Source organism: Mus pahari, chromosome 1, assembly GCF_900095145.1.
Source record: "Mus pahari chromosome 1, PAHARI_EIJ_v1.1, whole genome shotgun sequence".
Lineage (NCBI taxonomy): Eukaryota > Metazoa > Chordata > Mammalia > Rodentia > Muridae > Mus > Mus pahari.
In genome coordinates this window covers 82,678,178-82,696,304 of record NC_034590.1, presented here as the reverse complement: position 1 = coordinate 82,696,304, position 18,127 = coordinate 82,678,178, and the positions used below count along the sequence as shown (strand labels likewise).

Here is an 18,127-nt window from a genome sequence, read left to right as displayed (position 1 = left end):
TGCCAGCTTTTTACCTGACCAGAGTATTTTCTAAAAGCAAATAAATAAAAAAACACAAGAAACAGCAAAAGAAAACTCACTTTCCTTGCTGCATACCAGACTTAAAATGCATCCTGTTCCCTGGTTACTGTGGAATAGGCTCTGAACAGGGATGGGTAAGCAACCCAAGGAGGCAGCCCTTCCGAGAGACCCACTCAGTTGCCCTAAGGATAAAATTCAGAGTTCAACTCTTTCTTCTCCATGCAGAAACCCCTTTCCCAGTCCCCTGGCCCAAGATACCCAATGTCTAAGTGTTTATACACATTTCTTTAGTATCACTGCTGGATGTAGTCAATGGTCTCATTAGCTCCTTTTCTGTCCAATGCGCTTCTTACTGATGCCACAACAAACTGCTGTCTTAGTCAGGGTTTCTATGGCTGCAACAAGACACTATGACCAACAAGCAAGTTGGGGAGAAAAGGGTTTTATTCATCTTACACTTCCACGTTGCTGTTTATCACCAAAGGAAGACAAGAACTTATACATGGCAGGAACCTGGAGGCAGGAGCGGTACAGATGCCACAGAGGGCTGCTGCTTACTGGCTTGATGCCCCTGGCTTGTTCAGACTGCTTTCTTCGAGAACCCAGGACCAGCAGTCCAGGTATGTCACCATCCACAGGCAGTCCGAATCCCTGCTGGGTCTCACCGAGCTAAAACCAAGGTATGGATTAGCCAGGCTGTCTCTTGTTGGAGACATTGAGGGAAATCTGATTCTTAGTGTCTTCTAGTGTCCAGGGTCACTCAAATCCCTCCTCTGTAGCTCTTGGTTCCTTCCTTCTGTTCCTTCTCCATCACTCTTCCCGGAGGGTTGCACTGGACTCAGGTGGTAAATATACGCTATCCTCCTATCTGAACCTTAGCCCTTCCTGCGCCTTGTGGGTTGTGTGACATAGTCACAGACCCCTTAGATACAGGCATGGCACGCCTTGGGACATCACGACTCTGCCTAGCACAGTTGCTGACTAAGAAGACATAAAGGTTGTTAAGACAAAAGCATCTCCTTCAGTCAAGTGGATGGAACCTCTGGCCTGGCTGGTGACCTAACACTGTTGGGCAGGGACAAGGACCTGGCTAAGGGGCTGCCCTTCAGGAACGTGGTGCCACTCCTAGGAAAGGCTTTACCTAAAGCCATGCTAAAGAGAAAGGAGTAATCATTAGTGCTTTAATGAGACATTGTACTTTTCTCCCACAATTCCTGCCCCTAAGGCAGGACTGGGGCCACAACTGCAGGGCTCCAGGACCCTGCCCACTTTCCTGAATTACTGACAAAAGCCTAATCTTTCCTTTCCTCCTTCCATCCTAAGCAAGCTTCCTCGGGCTTCCTTATGCTTTCTCCGAAGCCCTTCTGGCTGACCTTCATAGCAGTTTAACTGAAGTGGCATGGCCCCCATCCCCTTCTGCAAGCAGTACTGACATTTGCAGTTTGTCTGCCCTGTGAACTCTAAAGCAACCGTCTTCTCACTCCCTTTGGGTCCATCCTTAAATTCTTTTATTAATGAGACTAAAAACTCCAGAACTGTTTCCCCGATCACTGCTTCCGGCAGCTTCCAGCAGGATCTCCAGGCGCTGGAGACAATCCGGACCCTCTCTTCAGTTTGGCTGAGCTCTGCATTCTCTCCCAGTCTCTCCAGTGGCTCTAGCCTAGGCTCAAATTACAAATCTATTTTCTTCGTTAAGCCTCCCCCGGTGTTAGATTGTCTTCTATCTAGTCCAGATATTTTGGGTGCCACTTCACCTGTCACTGCCTTGTCTCCATCATCAGAACAATGGCACAGGCAGCAGGGCCTCACATGTCTCATCTTTACCAGAGAAAGTGACAGGAGCAACTGCTGTGGAGCCGTGGGGATTGGAGCGCAGCAATGCACCTGAAAGCTGCAAGCTGCAAGCTGCTGTGTTGATGAAGCACTGGCTACTACATCTTTTAATTCCACAACCAAACCACTGACGAGGACAGAGCCTCAAGTCCTATCTACAGACACCTTTCCAAGTACAATCAATGCACACGAAGACAGCCATCAATTCAGTCCACATGGGTGCAAATAGCAGGCTGGCTTCTTCTCAGATAAACAAAGCAGGACACTTCCCTGGTTTGTGAGTTTCATGGCATAGCTGGTGTTTCATGACATAGCTGGTGTAACTACTCAGACAGCTACAAACCCACCACTCTCCACAAGTCACATGTAGAGACACATTATGGAATTTCCTCCAGAAACCAACAAAAAAGAAGTCACTGACATGCTGAGTGGATTAAAGGCTCCAAAATCTATTTGTAGGGAAGTTCTGGAAAGCAGGGTGGGGGCAGAGGCAGGTGTCAAAGGCAGGTCAAACAAACAAAAACCCTTACCAACAAAAAGTACCCCTGGGGATGGGGATGGGACCCAGTCGGGAGAGTGCTCAACTGCTATGCATGAGGATCTAGGTTTAGTTTTCAGCCTTCATAAACCAGGAATGCTGGCACATGCCGGTAGTCTACATGGGATGTAGAAGCAGGAGAATCAGGAGTTCTAGGCCAGCCTTTTCTACATGAGACCCTTTAAGGCATGGCTTCTCCTCATTGTCCTTTTACTCAATAGACCTATTTATTCAAAACTATGGTTCACTGTTCAATTTCATGGCTGGGGGGGGGGGGGAAGCAGTGGGCACTGTGCTTTGGGACAAGCATTAAAAATGCAATTATCAGTCCAACATGGTAGTCCATGCCTTTAATCCCAGCACCTGGGAAGCAGAGGCAAGTGGATCTCTGTGAGTTCAAGGCCAGCCTAGTTTACAAAGAGAGTTCCAGGACAGTCAGGCTGTTACATTGAGAAACCCTGTCTTGGGTAGGGGGGAAAAAAAATCTTTAAAAATGGAGCCTGGTCTAGGTCTAGGTGTGTGGGACCCAGACCCTGCAGAGGGGACAGGGCCAAAGGCCAAGAACAGAGAAACTGTCCCTGCAAAACCTGTGACCTCTGGAGAACTGGCTACAGGGGAGCTGACAGCCCACACAGAAAGGGCACTTGGCGGTGTCACGGGCTGGCAAGGCAAAACTTGCTGGATGAGCAAGAAGAGAACCCCTAAGGTAAAGACATAAAGGGGCAGGGGTGGCCTGTGGACACACCCTTCCAATTTAGCTCCCTTCATTCTTGAGTGTGCAGAAGGCTGGGCAGGAATTATGAGGTTACAGAAATGAAAACCATCCAGGACTGTCCTTGACAAGAGCCAGTGTAATGGGAACTGATGGATGGGCCGTTTCAAACCACCACTTTGAATCTCTCCTCTGCATCCTCTCTGAGCCATGATCAAAGGACCAAGATTTCAAATTGTGAAGCAATTTTTTCCCAATGGCAGCATCTGGCTGCTTGGCAGGCGGCACCAGGAGCTGGGCCCTGCTGTGGGCGGCTGTCCAGGCCTGCCACATGGTGAGGCTAGGCCAGGCAGGGCACGCCTTGCGGGCTTTGCAGCTGCTCCCACAGGCGCCAAAGGACAATTGCTCCTCACAGAGCAAAGAGACTGGGCCTATCTGGAAAGTGAGGGGGTAAGTTTGGAGAAAGCTGGCAGCCCCAGAGCCCTACCAGACTGCTTCATTTGCATGCGTCTGTACCTTGGCCCGCCCCACAGGCTTCAGGGGTCTGGGCAGGGGAGGCCTGCATTGTGCTGGACACCGCTCCAGTTAGACAGCCTGCCTATGGGGACAGGGAAGGAAGGAGCTGCCAGCAGGGAAGTGGGCCCGAGTGCAGCCATTCACTGGGGCCTGTGTGCCCTGCCACACCACCACTGAAGCAGAGGCCACAGCTGTTTTAAATAAGAATAACAGGAATAAACTCAGCCAGCCTAGCTCTTCAACTTACTTCCCACTAATTATGGCATATATTTACATCCACAAAATAGACGATTTTAAAAAACACCACCGAGACCCTTTATTGTGTAGACTGCATACCCCCATTTGAATTTCATAAACATTTAGTACTTCAAAGAATCTTAAAAGCTTGCTCTAATTACAATAAGCCTCATCTGAAAAGGCTGTCTGTTTGCATTGCAAATTTCCCACCAATACCAGTATTCATTTACAAAAATGCAATTAATATTACCCACACAACGCCAGGTAAGGACCACTGTAGACTACAGACTGGAACTGTCATAGACTCAAGGTCTTAGCCCTAGATTGGTGCTTTCCAACTGAGCCAGGTAATGAAGTCCTGGACGCCCAGCCGAGGTGGCCTGACCTTACCTAGTTCAGTGTACAAAGAATTCGCTTTCCCAGGAAAGGGGACTGTTTTCTGGAACTGGAGTTTCTATCCATGAAATGTCCCTCTTAAATAAACAACAACCACCAGGCAACCAATCACACACAGTGAAGTAACAAGTGTATGTGAATAAGCTATAGGCCACCCAGTGAAACCCACATGGCAGATACACATCACCAGTACTTTGGTACACAAGAGTTCCAGTGATCTCATAGACACTTGTGCTGGGATTGAAATTTAAATGGGAAGGCTTCAGTGTTAGTTACTATCCCAATAATTCTACTAATGCTAATGAGTCATCTTTACTAAAAAGAACAAAAACTAAGACATATCCTCAATGCCGACGGCTGTAAGAAAATGTCATAGTTGTACACAAACACACTGTACCCACCCATGCACCGCCCTCAGACTGGGTTGACAGGTAACTGGGCCAAGAGTCTGTCTCACATTTTAAACTTTATTCTTGTACCTACTTGAATTACTTGTAACTAACCTGTATAACTTTCAAGAGATTATAAATTTTATTATTTTCTTGACTGTGTGCATGCACGTCTGCGTACACGAGTCCAGGTGTACAGGGAAGCCAGGGGTGTTTGATCTGTAGGAGCTGGAGCTACGGGTGGTGCTGAGTCACCGACTGGGTGCTGGGATCTGAACTCTGGTCCTCTGGAAAAGCAGTGCTTTCAACTGCTAACCTCCAAGCCCCTGACTTAAGTGTGAGACAGAGTGGTGATAATGGATCTCGACTGAGCATCCAACAGCTTGGAGGGTACCTTTGTGACGAAGGGTGTCAACTCAGTTTTAATGGAACTACAAACAAGAACAAAAAACACAACACGTGTGGGAAGGACATTGCCACTCTGTGTTCAGTGGCAGCTCTCCTAAGACAGTGATAATGGTTAAACACACACAGGAATGGCTACACCCTGTCCACAGTTTTGCTAGCAAACACAGCCCAGTGATCCAGGAGAGAAAGCAGTTGAGGACTGGCCAGCAGCTGGCAGAGGGATTCTCCCAGTGTGCTCTAGGCAACTCCCAAAGGAAGAGATTCTATGTGGCTTCTACAGGCTGCCCCCTGCCAGATAACTGACTCACCTTTTCTCAGGTTCACAGAATTCTCTCACATCCGTATAGTTACCAAATTAACCTCACTTTTAAAATTCCTTTAAAAAGTGGTTATGCAGGCATGCATGGTGTTATATAGCTTTAATCCCAGCATTTGGGAGGCAGAAGAAGGAAGATCTTCATGAGTTCAAGGCCAGCCTAATCTACATAGTGAGTTCTGGGGTAGTCAATGTTACATGGTAATTAATAACGTAAAATTAAGTGAGCATGAACATATTGTTATTTATAGTGAAAAAAGCATAATTTAAAAATATAGTGAAAGGGCTGGAGAGTAGAGAATCTTGTTTTAATTTCAGGCACCCATGTGGCAGCTCACAACTATCTATAACTCCAGTTTCAAGGATCTGGAACCCCCACACAGACATATCTGCAGGCAAAACACCAATGAACATGAACTAAAAATTAAAGAATCTATAAAATCTGAGACCCCGGGTAATACATATCTTAGTTCCTAAGATATAACTATTTACAATGATGTGAAAGGAAAACAAATTATTAAATGGACATTGGAATTTTTTATGCCTGGCAAGAAGATACATAATTATACATCTACAAGTTTTATAAAGATTTATTGTATTTTGGACTGGGCATGGTGGCTCATGCCTTTAATCCTAAGACTTTAAGAAGCAGACTCGGGGGGCTTTCTGTGAGTTCATGGGCAGCCTGGTCTACATAGTGAGTTTGAGGCCAGCTAGCCAGGTGATACCTACCTCTCAAAAGGAAAAAGATTTGACTTTTTTGTGTGTTTATACACATGCATGCAGATTTCTTTTAGTGTGTGTGCGTGCATGCATGCGTGAGCGCGCACATGTACACTCATAGGCCAGAATGGGGTGTCAGATCCTCTAGAGATGGAGTTATAGAAGGTTATGAGCCACCTGATGCAGGTGCAGAAATATGAGCCCTAGTCCTCTCTCTGTAAGAGCAGCAGACCCTCTAGCAGCTGAGCCATCTCTCCAGCCAGCCCCCAGCTCATTACTCCAATTACATTTAAGAATAAGGTTTCATCACATTAAACCATATTATGAATAGTTTGGGCTATAAGGTGAAAACTTATAGCTTTCTTTACACAAGTAATCTTGACACTCTTGGATTTTAGTAGGACTAAAAGTAGAAATCTGAGATCCTCTCAGAGATACTAGCTTCATCTGCATTCTTTATTGAGTTAAATGCTTAAATTCACTTCCTCTGTAGTAAATGTCATTGGGTGTAATTCTGCCCAGCCCAGCCCAGCCCAGCCCAGCCCAGCCCAGCCCAGCCCAGCCCAGCCCAGCCCAGCATAAAAGCTTCCACTGCCTGAGGTATCCACACTGGTGTTCTGTGTTCTGCCATTTGCTTTGTTTGTGAGCACAGCACAGATATTTTTTTTCCCATAGGAAACACCTCAGGTTGTCGTGCCTTACTGAATGAACCCAGGTTAGATGCTCTGAAAATAGAATTTCAACAGCAATCAAATGAGCAAATTAAGAGTCCTCCTGATTTGAGAAAGAGGCTAAAGGGAGAGCAGTTGGGCACGGGGTCTCTGTTGTAATTTACTGAATTCACACTAAGACGAGAACCTGCTGAATGAATTGCTAATATAAAGGCTGTTTCTAGGGGAGCATTAAACCTTCTGAAGCATCGCCCACGGCACGAACCTGCTGGTACCCGAGGATAGAGATGCTCATCTTCACCAAGTCATTACAGAAGCCAGTGAGACTCCAAACCTCAGCTTGATTGAAACTGCCTCCTCTCTTCTGTCCTAACAGTTCTGAGTGAATTTCCTCCCTCGTAAAGGTTAAGGACTCCCAACAGTGGTGCTGAATGAGTCACGTTTTCTATCATATTCATGGAAGTGCTCAATTTTAATCCTGTAAACCTGAATAGTACATATAAGTGTCTGGGCTCACAGACTAACATTCCAAGTTTGCACACCACAAGCCACACATCTGCAATCTAGGCCTCCTTATTAGGAGACATTATCAGGCAAGTCATGGCCCAATTGGTCCCTCAGGGAAAGCAGATAATCCACTGGGAAAAAGGGGCAATTTTGGAAGTAAAGCCGAAAAATGTCTGTCTAAGCATCGAGTACTACACCAATTCACATTCAAACAAAATGCTAATTATAAGAAATCTTATCATCATTAAAACCCACTACTGTTTAATTTAAAAGTAGTGAAAGTGGTTTCTTCGAATTATCTTATGCTTTCTTATTAACTTGGATAAACAATCCCATTTCCTATCTTTAACAATGACTGTCATACTTGATTCAAGGACTACTGAGGCTTAAGACACAGCTTTTGTTTTTCATAGTTTACATTTGTTTTCTGTACTACAGACAGTTTTTACTTACCTTCTAGTAGCCTCAAAAACCAAACTATATGCTAATATACACCTTTTAAAGTTTGAGCATGCATGCATATATAGACAGACAGACAGACAGACAGACAGACAGATATAAATACCAGTTTTTTTTGTTTTTCAAAACAGGTTTTTTTTTTCCCCCTGGGTAACCCTGGCTGTCCTGGAACTCATTCAGAGATCTGCCTGTCTCTGCCTTACCACCAGGCCCAGCTAAGCATGCCTATATTGGGTGGGAGACATGGCTCAGTGGTTAAGAGAACTGGCTGCTTCTCTTCCAGGGTCCTGAGTTCAAATCCCAGCAACAACATGGTGACTCACAACCATCTGTAATGGGATCTAATGCTCTCTTCTGGAGTGTCTGAAGACAGCTAAAGTGTACTCATACAAGTAAAATAAATAAATCTTAAAAAAAAAAAAAAAAAAAAAAAGCATGCCTATATTTTTTAAAGTAGTAAGAAGGGGGACCCAGGGTGCTGATCCTTTAATCCCAGCATTTGGGGCAGAAGCAGTCCCAGTCTGTGAGTTTGAGACCAGCCTGTGTTACAAAGTGTAAACCTGCCTCCAAAATGGAAAGGAAGTTGGGGGATGGGGGTGCGGGGATTTTACATTTGATATAGGTTGTTTAAATGATTATATCGATTTTTCTTCTGTGTACACTGTGTCCAAGAGACCAATGAACAACCTCTGGTGTTGTCCCTCAAAACTTACCTTGTTTTGTTAATTATTTTAATTACATTTTGTCCATGCATTCATGTATTTGGTGAGGACAGCACCAGGGGGTAGAGCAGAAAACAGCTTTTGAGAGTTGGCTCTCGCCTTTCTACTCTGCCGGTCTCTCTACTCTGCGGGTCTCAGGAATTGAGCTCAGGATGTCGAGCTTGGCCGTTTCTACCTTCTGAGCTATCTGGCTGGCTTTATCTGGTATTTGGGGGCAAGGTTTGCCTGAGTACTCCCTAAGTACTGTCTGGCCAGCCTGCCCCAGGAATCCATCTGAATCTGCCTCTCTGACACTGGGATTGCAGATGCATGGCCCCACACGTGGCTTTTTATATGGGTTCTGGGCATCAGACTCAGGTCCTCATGTGCTTGCACAGCAAGGACTTCACTGAGCCATCTCTGCAGCCAGAGTTTCTCAGGGGTTAGCTGTAGTGTGTGAGCAGTCCAAACTCACAACAAACATCTTGTCTCCTCCACTACATTAAAAGAAATCAGTCTCCCCAACGAAGTTCTAACCACAACTGGGAATATCATCAGAGAAATTCTTCAAGTACTGGGTACCTAGGTACTGGTACTAAAACAGCGACAAATTTCCCCAAATCCTAGCTTTCCTTTACAAACTTAAATTTTATCCTGTGCAGTAGATAATGTGTGAGTCCTTCCATGTCATGATGAGCCAGCTCACTGTGTCCATTTCCAACATGTGCTCTAGGTCCCAGGTGTGTTCAAATGCACAAAGGACCTGTTGGATTGACTTGTGCTTTCTAAATGCTGGGTGTGTTTTGAGAGCAGAGCCTTGGACCCTACTGTGTCACTTCTTCCCCACTGCAGCTGCTATATCGCCAGTCTGAGTATCAGCAGGGTGCAGATCAGGGCACAACTCAGTATTCAGTATTCAAATGAGTATACGGTTTTGATCTTACCAGTCTATTAAAGGCTACGGAGGAAGAGCTGGCAACAGAACTCTACTGGTAGAATGCATGCTTAGCTCAGTATACATGGAGCCCTGGTGGCACCTCCAGCACCTAGCAGGCAGGTGTGGCAGCATATACCTACAATTCCAGCAGAAGAATAAAGAATAAAGGCAGAGGAATCAGAAGTTCAGGGTCACCATTGGCTACACAGGCAGCTCCAGATCAGGCTAGGATAAGGGAGAATTTGCTGAATGAATGCAAGCCAAGCAAGCAGGATTCTGAGGAGCCAATCAGTGCGGATCTTATAACAAATCTCTGAGCATCTTTACAAACAGCCATCAGCTTAGAAAAGCAGCTGGTGCAGCTTCCTCAGGCTGCCCTGTGTCAGTGTGGTCATATCCATCCAGGTTTCAGTGCTGCCAGCATAGTCAGGGTGACCTAGCCACCACAGAGGGATGGAAAAGCTGAAGAGATTAAATATGCAAATTCCTCAAAGGAATTTAACACATTTTTTTCTTTAACCTACCCATTTGTTTCCACATTGGCTAGGGTCTTTTTCCTCTAGGACACATGCTTGGTGTCACAAATATGGAGAACCTTAGGGTGACAAACCCTGTGACCCACAGGGAGCTAAGCTGCCTGAACACAGGGAGGGGTATTGAAGTTGACAGATCTGATATCAAGTGCCAGGTCCCCGGCCTCAAGCAGTTGGTCCACTGTCGTGCCCAGGTCTGCCTTTTTAGTTGGATATGAGACAAATTCCACTTACAGCATGAAATCTATGTAAAGCACTCAGCCCACCCCTAACACACAGCAGGCAGTCAATAAATGGAAGCCACTCTGTGAATAAGGTCCCCTGGGGGCAGCCAGAGTCCAGAGGGGAGCGGAACACATGTTCCAATAATTATAACCCAGCAAGAGAACTGATTAACCACAAAATGGAACAGGGGTAAGGGGGGGGGGGAATCAATGGCCTGCTTCAGTAAGGAAGGTGCTGAGACAGGAAGGCACTGGCTTGGTGACAGCAGAGGAAAAGAAAATGGTATCAGGATCAGTACACAGAATGGAAGTCTGAGGGCTGGCAGGACCCAGGAGGATAGCATGTCACTGGGAACCCTGACTGGCACACTGAAGGACATAAACCTTGAAGCATCTTCTTGTAGACTGGGGGCTCACCAACTCTCAATCCTAACTGCCTGTCACCCTTGCTCCCCATCTAGTCCCCACACTCACCTATGCCTATACAGATAACAGGGCTGCTGACCCACACTTGGCCACTGGGATCAAAGGGACACAGAACGTCTTCCAGAGGTGATAGCGTATCAGCCAGCCCAGGCACCAAGGACAATTCAAGTGGCCCATGTCCTGTGCAAGCAGGAACCGACTGTCTCTTTCCCCTTTGGTGTGTGTAGGCTGGAGGACATCTGCAGATGTGGTTCCATGGGAGCCACTATCTCGCTGGCATGGGGCTCACTAAGCAGGCTGCTCTGGCTGTCCAGTGAAGTGCAGAGACCCTCCTGTCTGGGTCCCCAGCACTGGGTGACAGGCACATGCATGCTCCACACCTGTCTATCTGACATGAGTGTGGGAGACCATACTCAGATCTATGCTGCCTGGCTAACGCTGTACAGCGGAGCCACCTTCCCAGACCAGGAGGGAAGCGGCTACTGGCGAAGTCAGTGTGTAGTCTTTCTGACACTTAGAAAATCTTGAGGCACACACCTCTCCCTTCTTCCTGACCCCAGGCCCTGTGCTCCAGTGAGTCACAGTCACTTAGTGTATGGAATGAAAAGCAGCAGAAAGGGGGCAGGCAATGTCTCAAGCTTCACACTGTGACTCCAGCCACCTGTGAGTCACCAGTGAGTGAGCCTGGGACCAGTTTACCCAGTCAGTGTGGAGCCAGCCACAGCTGGCTACACTGCGTCTCCTCCAGGAAGCAGAGAAGTGTGGTCTAGCATGGTCTACTCACCCAGAATTTGACGAGGAAGAAGGCGTTTTGAGGGCCCTTTCCAAACAGCTCCTTCAAGCCACCTTTCTTTTCAGGAAATTTGTCATATATCTGACGAATGTCCACAGATTCGAGCAACGGGTCACTGTAAGAATGGTTGGCATGCCCGATGTGCACGAAGAGGTGTTTGTTGTACTGCAAGAAACCATCAGAGATATTCCTATTATAAATATTTCCATAGAGTTGGGACTTGCCTGTGTGAACTGGAGAAGGAATGGGAATCTTGAAATCCCGCCTCTGAAAAGATGCACATGCTTACAGAGAAAAGTCATTAGAGCACAGAGGAAATTAACTGCTGTCTACCCACCTCCTCCAGACAATGGGAGTCTCCCAAATGCCTAAGGAAAGCCTCTCAAGAGTGTCAACTACTAAACCAAGAAACAACCCTACTATCCAGTTCATCTGGCCCACTCTTTACATCTCTTTACCCACAACATACACCATCTATGACTACAGATGCTAACAGCATCACCCACAAGGCACCTTTAGCCCCAGCTTTCCAAGTAAGGAGTGTGGGGCACAGCACTTCCGGCAAAAAAAAAAAAAAAAAAAAATGAGAGTCCTGAGACTCTGGGTCAGCAGCCATCTTAGGAACCCATATACAACACTGGTGTCATCAAAGCTGAGTGCAAAGTTAGGGCCATGAATAGAGACTCTCCAAAGCCAAACAGGGACAGTAAGAAAAAAGCAGAGGTCAGCTGGGAACAAAGAAAGTCATTTCCTCACAAAGACCACTCTTTCTTCCCCTGCTTTGCTTTATAAGGTTTGTTTGTTGTTTGGGATAACGGTGTTGGCACCACACCTGGCTTAAGACCTTGTACAGGGAATACAAAGGCATGTGTCCTGGCCCTCAACAATTACTTAGACCTCACCAGTGCCTGGACCTCACTCTCACTACACTGGAATCTCTGAGAATTGAGGCCAGGCACAGGCCATTTTTAAACTTCCTTGATCAGGTCAATGTTTAGCTGAGCATGAAGTGACTGTCTAGATTCTTGAGACATGACACTTCAGCCTTGCTTTTCCTACCTAGTGACATGGCCCAGGAACATCCAGGAGAGCAGGGGCTCTATCCAGGAAAACTCAGGGAATCACAGGGATATTATATCTCCAGATCTTCACATAGCAGAGCCCCTCTCCATCCACTACACAAGGTTTAAGCCAATAGTTTACCAACTATGACCCTGAGTTAGACTATGCCAATAATATTCAAAATTTTCAATGCTTGGGAAATGTTCCTACATCACTGCCCACTGGTAAACAATGCACAGTCGAGATTCAGTCATTTCAAGGATAAACCCTAGGCCCAGTGATATTATCTGTGGCAGTGGCCTTGCCTCCTTAGTGCCCTATGAGTGGTAGCAATGATGGAATGACTCTCACAGCGTTGTCAGTAGGCTGAAATGACACCACAGATCCTAGAGCCAACGAAAAGCAAGCACTCAAAATGAAACTCTGGAGATTCACAGTGAACACTTTTATCCTAAAAGAACTGCCATAAAGGAACTGTTTTAGGGTCACGAATAACTCAAGTTTCCTTAACTGGACTGGCTATAAACTCTAGAAAATACACCCTGAGACTGCTACCCAGAAAACAACTCTGGCCATGACACTGAGAAAGAGAAGAATGGGTGTCTCATCTGATGCCAGCATCCCATACACAGGATGACTGGGTGGATAAAATGTCCCTGTACAACAGTTGCTGCCAAGAGGTCAAGGTGAACAGAAGGGCAAACTTCAGCACGCGCCAATGGTGGCCAAGAATGGAGAGCATTCTGTGGAACTCTGTCCTTTGAACCTAAAGGGCATTACCCTCGTCATGAGCAGCTGGGACTATCTCCTGGAGACCTTCAAGATCTGGCTTGCTGAGGTCCCCTCCTGGGAGGAGAGAGTGGGGGAAGGTCATCAGATCCTTGAGAGCTAGGAGCTCTTTCTTACTCTGGGTGTATTTTTGCCTGAGCTGTACATTGCCTTGGGGAGTCTCAGAGTGCCCCTTTCCTCTCCCCGGCAGACAGAATGTGGACGGTCAAATGAAGGGGGAACCCAGTTTATGCAGCTATGGGACAGTTGCCAATGATACAGAGGTTTTGGGGAGGGTGGTATGGATTTGTTTAAGGGGGGTTGGATAATCAACCACACCACGGCACTGCAAGAAACCCCTCACTCACACCCTCTGAATGAGCCCAGTGGATTCAGGGGTTCCTCCACGTTGGACTTGAACAACATCTTTACTGATTCGTTGTTAATGCCTAATCTGGGGTCAAAAGATGTTTTCATCTCCCTGAAATGAGTTCATACAACAAGTTGCGAACCATGGTGCCAACCAAGTATAAGGAAGGAAACCTCTGCGCTCCCTGTGCACACAGAGCTCCCTGTGCACACAGAGCTCCCTGTGCAGTGCAGAGCTCCCTGTGCACACAGAGCTCCCTGTGCACACAGAGCTCCCTGTGCACACAGAGCTCCCTGTGCACACAGAGCTCCCTGTGCACACAGAGCTCCCTGTGCAGTGCAGAGCTGGTACAACAGAAGAGTTTCAAGATGGGAGGCCACAATCATAGGCAGGTGACACCTGGCATAAAGCCTGCCAGACACAGAGTAGTCAATAAACAGGCCACTAAGACCACTAATGGTCTAGACCGTGGACTGGCACTCTACCCTGGAGTAGGAAAAAAATATCCACCACTCAAGAGGAGCTAGAAGCGGGCTGGTGAGATGGCTCAGTGGGTAAGAGCACCCGACTGCACTTCCGAAGGTCCGGAGTTCAAATCCCAGCAACCACATGGTGGCTCACAACCATCTGTAACAAGATCTGATGCCCTCTTCTGGAGTGCTGAAGACAGCAATAGTGTACTTACATATAATAAATAAATAAATCTTAAAAAAATATCTAGGGTAACACAAATGTTTAAAAAAAAAAAAAAGAGGAGCTAGAAGCAAGCAAAAGGCGTGCATCAGGTTTAAATGCTGGAGTTGGACCCTTACGAATCAGACGGTTCGGGGGAACCTAACCTCTTGTCTGTGCAGAAGGAAGGAAGGACCAGGTCTTGTGTCTCCAGACTGTTGTGAGCCATACCTTTCCTATGTATGACCTCAGGTCCTCCTTGCTACAGTGGACTTCATACTCTCCTTACAGAGGAGGAAAAGGAGCTCAGAGTTATACACTGTTGTCTGAGGTCACACACTCAGAAACAGGTCTGGAGTTAAGAATGAAACTTGGGCCTGTGAAAGCCAGGCTTTGTTCTGCACAGACCCTACCACTATCTCCCAGAAGAACCACCTTGGCCCTTCCAAGTGTGCAGCCAACTGCTCCCGAGAGCTGAATGAGGAGAAATGCTCAAGCGCACCTCCCAAGTCCGTGAAATTAAATTAGAATTCTACATCAAGTCATAAGTTCAGTGGACCGAGTCTTCAAAGCTTTCTATTTTGAGGATGTGACCTCTATGCCTGAGGGGCTGAAAGGGACAGAGAAGGGACAGAGAAGGGACAGAGAGGCTGTCTCTCCAAGGCTGGAGACTTGAAACCAAACCCCAGCCAGGGCTGTCTGCAGGCTTTAATGTTGCCAAGGGGTGACTCTATTTCTAAGAATACAAAGGACTGGAGAAGGTGTCCCGGAGACCACAGCATGGAACAAACAGACCTCGCTCTCCCCTTAGCCCAACCTGGGCAGGTCAGGAGTCCTGGCTGCAAACCCAGGGGGCAAAACGAAGAGAACAAGCTGATGTGCTTGAGTCTATGTTGAAATGAAATCAAAATTCTAAAGAGCACTGGATGAGGCTGTAACTCCTTCCCCTTCGCCTGCTTTCCTGGTAAAAATGGACACTCCCCTACTAGCTGCCTGCTTTCCGGGAAAACAAAAAACAAAAAAAACAAAGGGTGGTGCTCTCCCCAAAAGTGGCACAGTCATCCAAAAGGCAGGGCGGGGAAGCACTTTCCAAAGAAGGCAGCTGCCAAGTGACCTGCACCAAGGCCCAGGACCGTGTATGATCCTTCAGAACTCAACCTCTTCAGGTGAAAACAGTACCGAGTAAAAAATAAAGGTGGTCGGAGAGAATTAACTGCACAAAGCTGTCCTCTGACCTCTACATGCATGATGCACCAGCTCATGCCAACTAACACTCACACACAAACCACAAATACAGAGAATTCCAAAGTTTCACAGGCACTTAACAGCTATAAAGAGTCACCCAAGGAGCTGGAGAGATGGCTCAGCAGTTAGGAGCACTGGCCTTTCTTCCAGAGGTCCTGAGTTCAATTCCCAGCAACTACATGCTGGCTCAGAACCATCTATAACATTATCTGGTGCCCTTTTCTAACGTGCAGGTGTACATGCAGACAGCACAAAAAAGAAAAAAAGCCACCCAAATATCAAGGATGACAGAAATGGTACCCACCCTGCATTTTCTCTGTAGATTTTAGTAGAACAACCAACGTGCCTATCACCTACCGTCCACCAGGCACTGAGCTAGGAACACTAAATCCATAAGCAAATACTCCAAGCTGCTTTTCTTCACAGGCTCTGCAAAAGCAGAGTACCTACATAGCAGCTTACCATCATCCACAACTCTAATTCAGGGATCCGGCCTCCGGGGGGCAATTCTGGCCTCCACCTGTACCAGGCATGTAATACACTTCCACACATAAAACAAAAATAAACATATCTACAAACAAACAAACAAACAAAAACCCTCCCACATATCTTCCATGAATTATAGTGTCTTTCATCAACAAGGAGTATGTGTGCAGAGTCCTCCCAGAAAATGTGAGTGGTTTTATAAACCTAAGCCATATGAATCAGGTCACCCATTTACACGAGAGCAGAGTCCACATTCAGATGCGGGAGGCTTCAGAAAACTGACTGTCCCTGGAGGTTTTTAGTAGCTATGGGATACATTTCTAACAATCAAAGAGAAAGGGCCTATCCTAGAAGGACCTGGACAGGAACTGGGCCAATAAGGATGTGGGCTGTGGACTCCCAGAGAGATTGTGGCAAGGAAAATGGTTCTGAGAGATTTCTCTATTGGAACGTCCAGAGAAAGTTCTAGGGTCATACTAGAAGTGGGGTGTCCATGTGCAATGTGGAACCCCTAGGAAGATACACTTGTGTAAAAAATAAAAGACGAACAAAAAAACTAGACAGGTAAAAATAGAGGCAATCACATTGAGGGCAGCTTATAAAGAAGAAAATAGTGCTAACAAGTCATATTGCTGTATTAAAAATAAAACCAGTTTGTAATATAAATGTTAAGTGAGAATTAAACTCAAAATACTGATAAACTACACCAAGGAGTTAGGAAAGGAAAGTGGAAGCTGGAATTTTAAATTTAGCACACGCTAAGAATGGAATTAAATCCTATTCTCCCATAGTAAGAGGTCAGTGAGTGTTTTCTAAAAAGAAAAAAAAATTTAAAAAAAAAAGTGATCAAAGGCCAAGAGAAGGCTCTGTGGGTAAAAGCATTGGCATTGAAAGTCTGAAGGGCTGAGTTCCACCACACAACGGAAGGAGAAAACTGATTCCCAAAAGATGCAAGCCATGGCATATACATGTACACACACACACACACACACACACACACACACACACACACACAGTGGTAACAAATTACATCTAAAAAATACAAAGAAGTGATTGCAAGGGCTGTACATAGCTGTCACTAATAAATGGGACAGGGAGGTAAGGGATACAGGGTAACATATGGCTCTTTTCCTTACGGGCCATGTGGCTCCATTTGCCTTAGCTTAAATAAATAGTCCATGCAAAGCTACTGTGGAGCATGGCAGGTGGGGTGAGGAAGGAAAAAGAAAACATAAAAGGAAACAAAAGTATGATTTTCAGGATGTCTACTACGGTTGATTATAAGCCCCTGGGCTGCAAAGAAGCGTGGGTCATGCTGTAAAACTCTCCCGTGGCTCAAGACAGCTCACAGCAGCTGGGGTAACGGTGTACATGTGAGACTCCCAACACAGGCAGAATCTCTTTTTACCGCCATGACCCTAGCCTGTCTTCACTGTTACTACGAGCCTGAAAGGTTGAATGAACATCCTGTGAGTCACAGGACAGAAGGTGCTGGAGCGGTCGACAATCCTCCTGGCTGAAGCAAGGTTTTTGTCTTCCTGGTCCCTATTCCATTTGATCTTCACTGCCTATGGAAACCATAGAGGAATGAAGAAACCTGGAAACTGGAGCTGGCTGAGCTCTCGGTCTGGATCTGCAGCTGATTCCATCCACTTTCTAGAAACTTCTCAGCTAGGGCTTGCAGCCTCTCTACCCCAGTTGCCTCCATTCTAAGGCAGTTCCTCCCCTGCTTGAGGATCCAATGATTAGTGAGCGGATGCATGGAAACTACATGATCAACTGGGCCTGTCCAAGAGTCTGTCATGAATATTCTTCATTCCATGATTGTAACAGTCCCCTTCTTGAGTGGAGACGATCAGTGCATTCCCCCCAAACAGTAACAAAATGGAAAGACTGGCTTAAAACAGAAATGGAGGGTGGGAAGTTCCAGCTCATGGGTTGATTCCCACTGTCATGAGGTTGCTTACTGTCACTACCAGAGCTGAGGTGGGCTCATGACCAGGCTTCTGAGTTTCCCTTAGGATAGCAGACTCTAACCCAGGAGGCTCCTTCTGAGGACGCATAAAAGGTCTGTAGTGGCTGTTCCTGGTTGTCAACTTGACTCTATCTGGAATGAACTACAATCCAGAATTGGAAGGCTCACCAGTGACCCTAATCTGGAGGCTGGGAGATAGAAGTTTCTGA

The 18,127-nt window shown here is 46.4% G+C and overlaps 1 protein-coding gene across 7 annotated transcripts in view; it reads right to left on the bottom strand.

Moving 5' to 3' along the window:
- The window catches only part of Tead1 (TEA domain transcription factor 1), a 220,906-nt gene that overhangs the window by 14,644 nt on the left and 188,135 nt on the right, over positions 1-18,127 (bottom strand). For all 7 annotated transcript variants that reach the window (XM_021198957.2, XM_021198971.2, XM_029538170.1 and 4 more), the window contains one exon: positions 11,332-11,505. In XM_021198957.2, coding sequence (XP_021054616.1) covers positions 11,332-11,505 — 174 coding nt within the window. The remainder of the gene's footprint in view (positions 1-11,331; positions 11,506-18,127) is intronic.